Source organism: Podarcis melisellensis, assembly GCF_964234715.1.
Source record: "Podarcis melisellensis genome assembly, chromosome: 16".
In the NCBI taxonomy this organism is placed as follows: Eukaryota; Metazoa; Chordata; class Lepidosauria; order Squamata; family Lacertidae; genus Podarcis; species Podarcis melisellensis.
In genome coordinates this window covers 21,711,012-21,723,011 of record NC_138533.1, presented here as the reverse complement: position 1 = coordinate 21,723,011, position 12,000 = coordinate 21,711,012, and the positions used below count along the sequence as shown (strand labels likewise).

The window sequence follows — 12,000 nt, the reverse complement described above, 5'->3', positions numbered from 1 at the left end:
AAATATCAGCAAATAAAAATTAATCAGGAATTCACTCTTAACAAGTACAATAAATAGCTACTAAACTGTAATCAGTAAAAATAACAGCAAGTCACAATGCATAAGATGCCACGATACATGCAAAACCGTGTTAAAGGGTCAGATTGAGAAACAAAGACACACAGCTTATGAAATTATTTATAATTTGCAAATAATTCCTCATGCGCTCTGCCACTGAGGTACAGTGGTACCTCGGGTTACATACGCTTCAGGTTACATACGCTTCAGGTTACAGACTCTGCTAACCCAGAAATAGTGCTTCAGGTTAAGAACTTTGCTTCAGGATAGGAACAGAAATTGTGCTCTGGTGGCACAGCGGCAACAGCAGGAGGCCCCATTAGCTAAAGTGGTGCTTCAGGTTAAGAACAGTTTCAGGTTAAGAACAGACCTCCGGAATGAATTAAGTACTTAACCTGAGGTACCACTGTACAGCACATCTGTTAGGAACATAGAAAACTGGCTTAGTGGTCCTTCCAGCCCAGTATTTCCTGCACTGACTGGCAGCAGCTCTCCAGGGTTTCAGTTAGGGGACATTCACAGCTCTACCTGCATATGGGATTGAACTCAGGACCTTCTGCATGCAAAGCAGATGCTCTATCTCTGAGCAATGGCCTTCCCTTAAGACCTAGGAACATAAGAAGCCACCTTCTAGGCAGTCAAACCCTGGCCCATCTAGCTCAGTATTGTCTACACTGACTGGCAGTGTCTCTCCAGGGTTTCAGACAGAGGGTGTTTTCCAGTGACCCTGGTCTCAGTTATAAATTTTAAAATGTGTTATAAAAATGTGGCACCAGAGGGCGATGTAGAGCAGCGATACATTACCAATGGTAAATTACATTGAGAGCTATGTTTTTATAGCGTTTCTCATCAGTGTAGATCCAGCCTCTATCTGGAGAAGCCAGGGACTTCTTGTATTCAAGCTGATGCTCTGCCCACTGAGCTATGGTGAGAGCAAGATTCTAGTCCTCAGTGTTTTGAATAAAGGGTGAATTAAATAGGAGCATAGGTAAAGGTAAAGGGACCCCTGACCTTTAGGTCCAGTCGTGACCGACTCTGGGGTTGCGGCGCTCTTCTCGCTTTATTGGCCGAGGGAGCCGGCGTACAGCTTCCGGGTCATGTGGCCAGCATGACTAAGCCGCTTCTGGCGAACCAGAGCAGCGCACGGAAATGCCGTTTACCTTCCCGCCGGAGCAGTACCTATTTATCTACTTGCACTTTGACGTGCTTTTGAACTGCTAGGTTGGCAGGAGCAGGGACTGAGCAACGGGAGCTCACCCCGTCGCGGGGATTCGAACTGCCAACCTTCTGATCGGCAAGTCCTAGGCTCTAGGAAGCTGCATTATTCTGAGTCAGACCTTTGGTCCATCTAGTTCACTAATCTCTATATTGACTAGCAGCAGCTCTCCAGGGTTTCAGACAATAGTCTTTTCCTAGTCCTACCTGGAGATACTGGGGGTTGAACCTGCAACTGTCTGCATGCATACAGCTCCATATCTGAGCTGTAGCTAACAATGGGTAGATCTGCCCATTTTAGTTTCTCTACTTTTTCTATTCTTCCAATCTTAAATTCCGTTCTCCCCATCAGTTTGTGACTCCCAATTCCCAGAATGATTTAACAATGAACCCCTCTTCCCAGAGAACTTTCTAGGTCTGTGAGAGGAACAATAAATCTCAGCACCTTTACCAAATTACATCTCCCAAAATTCTACGGGGGAAGCCATGGCTGGTTAAAGTGGTATCACAGCGCTTCAAATGTGTGGTGTGAACACGGCCTAGGTGGGGCCCGAATCAAACTGCTTCTTCTCAGCCTAACCCCCCATCTTTTATCTGCAAATAGGGATAATAAGTCTGTCTTTAAGTCTGAACAAAATGCTTGTTTAACCTGGAGGTAGGCTGTCTGAATTGTGCATTGCTTTGTAACCATGCCTTATGAGGAACGGCTAAGGGAGCTGGGCATGTTTAGCCTGGAGAAGAGGAGGTTAAGGGGTGATATGATAGCCATGTTCAAATATATAAAAGGATGTCACATAGAGGAGGGAGAAAGGTTGTTTTCTGCTGCTCCAGAGAAGCGGACACGGGGCAATGGATCCAAACTACAAGAAAGAAGATTCCACCTAAACATTAGGAAGAACTTCCTGACAGTAAGAGCTGTTTGACAGTGGAATTTGCTGCCAAGGAGTGTGGTGGAGTCTCCTTCTTTGGAGGTCTTTAAGCAGAGGCTTGACAACCATATGTCAGGAGTGCTCTGATGGTGCTTCCTGCTTGGCAGGGGGTTGGACTCGATGGCCCTTGTGGTCTCTTCCAACTCTATGATTCTATGATTTGTTGGGTCTCTGGACCGTAATAAAGATTGATTGATTGATTGATTAATAATCACACTGGTCTACCTTGCAGGGTTGTTGAAAATGTTTTTAAGATGCAACACATGCCAATGTGCATCTCAAAGTGCTATATCAATGCTATTCGCGTTCATAGTGATTTATTACACTTGACCGCAGAACAGTGGCATTTGCACAAAGTATTACGTTCCTCGCCAAAGATTTACTGGTTTTTAAGCAAACTTATTCTCACGGAACGATAGGCTTGGCAGTCGTGAACAGGAAGGGCTCATGGCAGACTTTCTGTTAGCAAGGCCAGTGATGACTCAGACCCAGGTTATGTCAACAACAAAATGAGGCCACCTAGCGAAAACGAGGCAAACTCAGTTCCATGTGTCAGCAACACCAGTGATTTTGTTTTCCGCACAAGGACCCTGTGGAGGAGGATTGCTTGAGAGCATGTGAGAGAACCGTCCTAGACCCTCCAGATATCCCGATTTTCCAGGGACAGCCCCCGCATTTACAAAAGCCATCGCATTCAAATCAATCTACCATGCTCTCCAACATTTCTCCAATGAAAATAGGATGTTATAAGAAAAACTGCTCCCTTTTCCTAATGGGGTATTCCGGAGCCCGTATACGAGGCCTTAAGTGGGTCAGTAGGAGAAAATAACAGAGGCCAACCAGAGTATATTGAGAAGCAAAGCGGCTAGTAAGCCTGATCTTTATTCAAGGAACTGTTGCAACAAGGTCCCCACTCCCCACACGCAGGAGGGAGGAGAGCCCTGAGCAATGGTGTGCGAACCCTTATATAGACTTTTGAAATTGTTCACCCTGTAGCCCAAAACCATCATCTCCACAACATCATACATACATCACAGAAGGAGGCGGTCTACAGCAGAAATCCTGTCTGCCAGGATACCTGATAATGGTCTCTGATTGCATTACCCGGGCAGCCTAGGCATTCTTTTGTGATGGTTAATATTTTAGTTCCTGGGTCCCAGGTCATAGGCTCACCCTATTCATACACAAATACACCCTTAAGACAGGATTTGCAAGCAAAAAGACAATGGGAAGGCTTTCCCCATTTGCCTCCCTTACTGTAGAGGAATATTTGGGGTCATTGGGAGAGTCAAAATGGCTTCAGGATTGTTCTCCCATGCTATTTCAGTCACATGGTTCATATATTTAGATATGTGTGCATTTATGAGTATTTATCTACATTTGAGACCTTACAATTCTTATAGAGGGATATTCCCATTCCATAATTATATTTTTTACTATTTATACCCCACACATCTTATTGGGTTGGCCCAGCCACTCTGGGCAGCTTCCAACAAATATAAAAACATAATAAAACATTAAACTTTTAAAAAAACTTCCCTATACAGGATTGCCTTCAGATAGCTCGGGGATTGGATAACTCCATACCCTCCAACATTTTTCCAATGAAAATTGTTGTTGTTTAGTCATTTAGTTGTGTCTGACTCTTCGTGACCCCATGGATCAGAGCACGCCAGGCACTCCTGTCTTCCACTGCCTCCCGCAGTTTGGTCAAACTCATGTTAGTAGCTTTGAGAACACTGTCCCACCATCTCGTCCTCTGTCATCCCCTTCTCCTTGTGCCCTCCATCTTTCCCAACATTAGGGTCTTTTCTAGGGAGTCTTCTCTTCTCATGAGGTGGCCAAACTATTGGAGCCTCAGCTTCAGGATCTGTCCTTCCAGTGGGCACCCAGGGCTGATTTCCTTCAGAATGGAGAGGTTTGATCTTCTTGCAGCCCATGGGACTCTCAAGAGTCTCCTCCAGCACCAGAATTCAAAAGCATCAATTCTTCGGCAATCAGCCTTCTTTATGGTCCAGCTCTCACTTCCATACATCACTACTGCGAAAACCATAGATTTAACTATAGGGACATCCTAAGGAAAAGCGGGAAATTCCGAGATCAAATCAGAAACCGGGACGGCTTCTCTAAATCAGGGACATCCCTGGAAAATAGGGGCACTTGGAGGGTCTGTTTTTCTCCCTCTCTCATAGCCCTAGAACTTCTGGATGTCCAAGGAAGCTGAACGTTGGAAGATTCAGGACTGATAAAACAAAGCCCTTCTTCATGCAACATGTAGTTAAACTATGGAACTCACTTCCACAGGGAGGAGGTGATGTCCCCCAACGTGGATGGCTTTAAAAGAATAGACAAATTCAAGGAGGAGATAGGGCTATTCCAGGACCATCCCTGGAAAATAAGGATACTTGGAGGGTATGTAGAAGGCACCTTCCTGCACTCACAAGCCAGGCCAAAAGGGGAGGCAGTGAGGAGGACTTGCTGGTGCCCCTTGCGGCCTGTTCCAGGAAGACACTCGGTGCACCTCTTTTTGCTGGCGGGCGGCTTCCTCCTCAGCAGTGCTGCAAGGCAAGAGCGCCAGGAGCCCTGCCAAGCCGGCCCTCGCTGAAAGCAAACACCACGGAAACCGCTGGCGTACGGCCGTTTAGCTTTATGAGTCTCCGGGGAGGGATGCATAGTTAACGTAACACTTCAAACATAATTATTGATTGCGCACACAGCCTGCTGTTCTGGCTGCAACATCAGCATGCAGAAGGGAGAGACGAGATAAGCTGGGCAAGGAGGGCTGGCTCTGTATGTGTGTGTGTGTGTGTTGGTGTGTGTTGGTGCCCTATTACATGGTGCCCTGGTGGGTTTCAGGCATGCAGGAGTCTCTTCCATGCCTATCTGGCTCATCTAGCTCAGTACTGACTACACTGACTGGCAGCAGCATTCCGTGGCTTCATGCAGGGCTCTCTCCATAAGTGTTCCCACTAGTGCCTTGGGCCTTGAACCCTTTGCTACGAGGACAGCACTGCTGCACTCAGGTCCTAATTGTCGCTGGGTTAGATGGGTCTTTGACTTGATCCAGCATGGCTCGTCTTACATTCCTATTTAGGGATGCAGATCTTGGCTAAGCAGTAAGAGATGCTTCCTAATAATGAGAGCAACTAGCCATCTGTGTTCTCTGTCCACTGTCAGAGGCAGCATGCATTTGCATACCAGTTGCTAGCATTCACAAGAGGAGAGAGTTCCTTTTGCACTCAGCTCCTGCTTGCAGATTCCCACAGGCAACTGGGTGGCCACAGAGAGATGAGCTTATGCTATGTTCTGCTTCTACTGTAGACAGCAGTATACCTCTGAAGACCAGTTGCTGGCATTTTAAAATTATTATTATTATTATTATTATTATTATTATTATTATTATTATTATTGCTATTATTATTACTGCTATTATTATTACTAGGAGGGACACGGGTGGCGCTGTGGTCTAAACCACTGAGCCTTGGGCTGGCTGATCAGAAGGTTGGCAGTTCGAACCCCTGCGAAAGGGTGAGCTCCCGTTGTTCGGTCCCTGCTCCTACCAACCTAGCAGTGCATCAAAGTGCAAGTAGATAAATAGGTACCACTCCGGCGGGAAGGTAAATGGCGTTTCTGTGCACTGCTCTGGTTTCACCAGAAGTGGCTTAGTCCTGCTGGCCACATGACTTGAAAAAGCTGTCTGCAGACAAACGTTGGCTCCCTCAGCCAGTAAAGCAAAATGAGTGGCGCAACTCCACAGTCGTTCATGACTGGACTGAACTGTCAGGGGTCCTTTACCTTTTATTATTATTACATTTCTATCCCACCTTCCCTCCAAGGAGCTGGTTCTTGCCACTCAACCATTTTGCCCTCACAACAACCCTGTGAGGTTGATCAGGCTGATAGATGGTGTCTGGCCTAAGTCTCCCAGTGGGCTGAGTGACGCTCTAACCACTAGGCCACACTGGCTCTCAGTCACAACTGGGGAGAGCTGCTGTCGCATTCAGGTCCAAGTGCCTGGGAGAAGATGGTCCAGTTATTGCCTCCCGTCAATCTGGATCATATTCCTGAAAGAATCCACCTCCCCCCTCCCAGTTGCCCATCACTGTCTCCAGATAGGCTTGTGTCCAGTATATGTGTGCAGTATATGTGTGCAGTATATGAAGTGGGGCTGGCCAGCACCTTTTCTGAAATCAATTAATCCTGCCATATCTGACCTTTATCTGAACTGGAACTTCCCTTTTCCCAAGCGTGTTAGCTCTGTTCACAGGGTAAAAAGGGGAGAAGGAAAAATTCTTTCCCTAACAGAAAAAGAAAAAACTCCAGCTGTGGCCTCAGATGGAATCTGCTTGGTGGTGTCGGTTATAAAATGGAAAAGGGGTCAAACGGTGTCTGTGTGTGTGTGTGTGTGTGTGTGTGTGTGTGTGTGTGACATCAGCTGGGAACATCCAGAGAGAAAGCAGAGGCTACTCCCGAGTCTGTTGGGTCCGTGGAAAAGGTGAACAGGAAGGCTCAGACTTGCCCCGGGCTGTCAGGAGGGCTTCCTGATCATTGAGGGGGAAACTGAGCAAGAACAATGGCTGGGCTGGACCGCAGGCTGGGCTGCAGAGCATAATCGTGTGACTAAATGCGGCCCGGTCCAAATTGGCTGAGCAGCTTGTGTTGAGAAGGGAGGACATTTGGGATGGGTGGAACCTGACGCAGCACAATTAGTGCTTGCCTTAGCACCACAGTGCCAGCAACTCTGGGAGGGATGCAGGTAGGAAAGATATGCCCAGAATGCATTGCCAGAAAAGGGGAAGGTGTTAAAAGCAGCCCTAGCAAGACCTCCCTTGCTAGCAAGAAGGGGGAAAAAAGGGCTGTGGATCTACAATCGATGCAAGGAAATAAGATGAAACTACAGTTGCATACCCTCCAACATTTCTCCCAGGACAATAGTTTTCAAGCCCCATCATCATGGCTTAGGTAGAGCCATAGATTGGTAGAGGAGCATTTGATTTTCATGCAGAATGTAGGTCTCAGGTTCAAAAGGAATCTTAAATCCCCATAGTAATATGGTTCAGCTTGCACCTTTACCAGCTGCTCTGATAAGACAATGCTGTTTCCAAGATGGTTTAAAAAACAAAACTAGAACCCAAAAAAATCTACCAATCAGAGTGAAGTGTAAAAGGCAGGTGACACTCTCCAACATTTCTCTGATGAAAATAGGGATGTCAATAATAATAATAATAATAATAATAATAATAATAATAATAATAATAATTCACCCATCAGATTGGGTTGCCCCCCAGCCACTCTGGGCAACTTCCAACATATATAAAAACATAATTAAATATTAAACATTGAAAAAACTTTCCTATACAGTGTAGGTGTAATGGTTGTAAGGGGTTACTTGTGCTTAAGTTGCCTGCTAGTTGTGTTCGATTGCCTGGTTCACCATGCCTTGGCTGACAGCCCACACTCCGTGGCCGGTCAGTCGCTTGCAGAATCTGTCAGTGGGCGTTTCTTGAACCTTTTCCAGCATAAGAGCTGTTTGACCCCAAGTCTCCTCCTATTTTCCCTGTGTGGAACTCGTCTGCGCAAGTAAGGGGAAGGCAGCGGTGTGCCAGCGCTCTCTCCACTAGTCTCTGATGCAGGGTCTTGGAGACCAGTCTCCAATTCCTCCATCTCCCTCCCTTCTCTACTGGTGTTGCGCTGAATTCCTTCCCCCCTGCTGGTCCCCTCTCCGGCATCGCTCTGGAGCCCTGCCTCCGCCTCTCGCTCTGATGTCAGTTCCCTGACAATAGGGCTGCCTTCAAATGTCTTCTAAAGGTTGTATAGTTATTTATCTCCTTGGCTCGGGGGCCACATAACTCCATACCCTCCAAAATTTCTCAGGTGAAAATAGGGGCATCCTAAGGAAAAGCAGGACATTCCATGATCAAATCAGAAACCACGACGGCTTCTGTAAATCCGAGACTCCTCCTGGAAAAATAGAGTAATATTCTTCTTAGTTATATGTTTATGAAAATAAAGTTCCTTGGAATATGAAGAATCTGGACACTGTAGTCTTTACAAAGAAGCTATCAGTCACCTAGGAGTTATTTAGGTTCCTAGCTGTAAGCTACTCTGCTACTTTGCATATCATCAAGATTTATTTTACATACTGTCAAACCTCGGCTCCCAAACGCCTCCGTTTTGGAATGTTTCGGCTCCCAAATGCTGAAAACCTGGAAGTAAATGCTCCAGTTTTCGAACGTTTTCGGAAGTCAAATGTCCAACACGGCTTCCGCTTGAGTGCAGGAATCTCCTGCAAGCAATCGGAAGCTGCGCCTCAGTTGTCGAACATTTTGGAGGCCGAATGGGCTTCCAGAACGGATTTTGTTCGACAACTGAGGTTTGACTGTACAGTGGTATCTGGGGTTACAGATGCTTCAGGTTACAGACTCCGCTAACCCAGAAATAGTACCTCGGGTTAAGAACTTTGCTTCAGGATGAGAACAGAAATTGCACGGCGGCGGTGGCGGCATGGAGGCAGTGGGAGACCCCATTAGCTAAAGTGGTACCTCAGGTTAAGAATAGTTTCAGGTTAAGAAACGGCCTCGGTCCTGTATACCTGAAGGAGCGTCTCCACCCCCATCGTTCAGCCCGGATACTGAGATCCAGCGCCGAGGGCCTTCTGGCGGTTCCCTCATTGCGAGAAGTGAGGCTACAGGGAACCAGACAGAGGGCCTTCTCGGTAGTGGCACCCACCCTGTGGAACGCCCTCCCATCAGATGTCAAAGAGATAAAGAATTACCTGACATTCAGAAGACATCTTAAGGCAGCCCTGTTCAGGGAAGTTTTTAATATGTAATGCTGTACTGTTTTTAACACTGATTGGGAGCCGCCCAGAGTGGCTGGGGAAACTCAGCCAGATGGGCGGGGTATAAATAATAAATTATTATTATTATTATTAAGAATGGACCTCCAGAACAAATTAAGTTCTTAACCCAAGGTACCACTGTATACGTAAAACATGAAACTGCGATTCCCCACCTCTGATCCACCCCTTCTTTCTCCTTTGTTCTCTCCCAGGGACAATGCGCCCGGTGCGAAGGAACTTTTACGACCCCTCCTCTGCCCCCGGCAAGGGGGTTGTGTGGGAATGGGAAAACGACAACAACTCCTGGACTCCGTACGACATGGACATCTGCATCACCATCCAGAACGCGTACGAGAAGCAGCACCCGTGGCTGGACCTGTCCTCGCTGGGGTTTTGCTACCTGATCTACTTCAACAGCATGTCTCAGGTGAACCGCCAGACGCAGAGGAAACGCCGTCTAAGGAGGCGCATGGACTTGGCTTATCCTCTCACCATCGGCTCCATCCCCAAGTCCCAATCTTGGCCCGTGGGGACCAATTCTGGGCACCCTTGTTCGTGCCAGCAGTGCCTGTTGGTCAACAGCACCCGGGCAGCCTCCAACGCCATCCTGGCCTCCCAGCGCAGGAAGGTGTATTCCGGGAACGGGAACGGATCGCTGGCCGTCCGGCAGAGCAATACGTTCAACGGAACGGCGATGTGGTCGCTGGGCACGGTGCAAGCCAGTGGGACGGGCAAGATCGAGCAGGTCCGTTCCGGCAACGGGTTGCAAGTGGCCACTTTTTCCCGGAGCCAGAGCGCGCCCAGCCACACCCAGCTCCCCGGCCAAAACAACCTGAACCGGCCCGGTACGCAGCGAGTGGCCATCTTGAGTACTCGGGCTTCCATCCCACCAGGGTAAGTAGCTGAAATGTATTTGCCACTTCCCCCTCTTTATTTTATTTTATTTTACCTATAATGAATATTAGGGATGCGGGTGGCACTGTGGGTTAAACCACAGAGCCTAGGACTTGCCGATCAGAAGGTTGGTGGTTCGAATCCCCGTGACGGGGTGAGCTCCCGTGGCTCGGTCCCTGCTCCTGCCCACCTAGCAGTTTGAAAGCACGTCAAGTGCGAGTAGATGAATAGGTACCGCTCTGGCGGGAAGGTGAACGGCATTTCCATGCACTGCTCTGGTTCGCCAGAAGTCATGCTGGCCACATGACCCAGAAGCTGTACGCCAGCTCCCTCGGCCAATAAAGCGAAGAAGAAAAACACTGACAGAGTGTGTGTGTGTATTTGCGCGTACACAGACACAGACACAAACACAGAGAGAGCATTTTGGATTGCCATTTTTATCCAACGCTGTCCCTACTCAGAACCCACTGGAATTAGCAGGCATATCTAACTTTGGTCCATTCATTTCGGTGGGCTTACTCTGAGTAGGACTAGCACTGGGGTTTTCAGGTTAAAGAGTCAGCCTGTCTATCTGTCTGTCTGTCAGAGCCCCACACAATCACCCTCTCCTCTCCTCCCCATCTTTGTCCAGCCGGCCAGTGTTGACATAAACAACAAAACAGGGAAGAAGAGGCCTCTGAATAGCAGCCCACCCAAGTCGCGAAGGAGACCACCGCACATGATTCCTGCGCGGTGGAGTTGCGTGCTCTCTGCCTCCCCTGCTCTGGTGCTCAGGGTGGCAGAAGCTGACGTCGCCCGCGGTTGCCCAGACACCTCGCCTGAGCGGCAGGCGCATCCAGGAGCAATGTGTCAGCTTTGGCCAGAGGAGAGCGGCCTTGTGTTGCCACAGCAACCAGGTGGCAGCGCTGCAGATTCTCTGAGAATAATTGGAGCCTCTGGGGCAGCGCTGGGAAAGGGGTGGGAGGGGTGGCAGGCTCTTTCCTCTCTGCTGCTCCCTCCTGTCATTCCCTTCCTCGCATTTGGTGTCTCTGGCTTTAATTCTCTGCTTCTCTTTCTGCCTAGGAAGACTCAGAGAGGCCACATTCGTACCCTGGACTGGAAGCATCATTTTAAACAATCATGGCTTCCAAAGGAGTCTGGGAGTCATGGTTTGCTAATCCAGCCAGATGGGTGGGGTATAAATAAATTATTATTATTATTATTATTATTATTATTATTATTATTATTATTGGTGCAGAGAGTTGTGGGGAGACCTCCCCCTATTTCCCTCATGGAGCTACAATTCCCAGAATGGTTTAAGAATCAGTCCCTCTTTCCAAGGAACTCTGGGAATCGTAGCTCTGGGAGGGGAATGGAGGTGTCTCCTAAAAACTCTCAGCACCCTTAGCAAACTCCCAGCTCCCAGAATTCTGCGAGGGAAACCGTGACTGTTTAAAGTGGTGCTTTATGGCAGCATCCTAGTGTTTAAAAAGGTATGGTGTGAATGTGGCATCTGTCTGAACCCTGAATTCTCATGTAACACTTGGTATTTGGGTACAGATATCTTGGGGACTAAATATACCTGAGCTCATTGACCCTTCATGGAGGTTACCTGTGTCTTAAGAATGGCTGTTTTCCCATTTTTTAAAAAATGCCATGGGCATGTACAGAGCGTACTTCCTTTGCCAATGACTTTTTTGACGTTTTATGATTCTTAGTCATGTTGATCAATGACAAATAAACCTGATTATGCATTTATATTTCTTATTCCACTTACATTCCTAAGAATCTGGGCTGGTGACAGTTTGACAAGCTCATTGAAGCATCAATGGACACAGAATTTTGGGGGAAACCTGCTTTGAAAGACTTACCGTATTTTTCGTCCTATAGGGCGCACCGGCCCATAGGACGCACCTTGTTTTTTGGGGGTGGGGATGAATTTTAAAAAATTATTCCTCCCCCAGCCCCGGCTGCCGCCCCAAGCCTTGCACACACCTGCCCGAAGCACGGGGCACCCTCCGGAGGGCTCCCCGTGCTTCGGGCTGCAGGCTGCTGCCCCAAGTCTCGCACGCCTGGCGGGACCTC

The 12,000-nt window shown here is 48.0% G+C and overlaps 1 protein-coding gene across 2 annotated transcripts in view; it reads left to right on the top strand.

Annotated features, from left to right (window-relative positions):
- The window catches only part of DTX1 (deltex E3 ubiquitin ligase 1), a 51,219-nt gene that overhangs the window by 18,360 nt on the left and 20,859 nt on the right, over positions 1-12,000 (top strand). For both annotated transcript variants that reach the window (XM_081892391.1, XM_081892392.1), the window contains exon 3: positions 9,255-9,936. In XM_081892391.1, the coding sequence (XP_081748517.1) occupies positions 9,255-9,936 (682 nt within the window). The remainder of the gene's footprint in view (positions 1-9,254; positions 9,937-12,000) is intronic.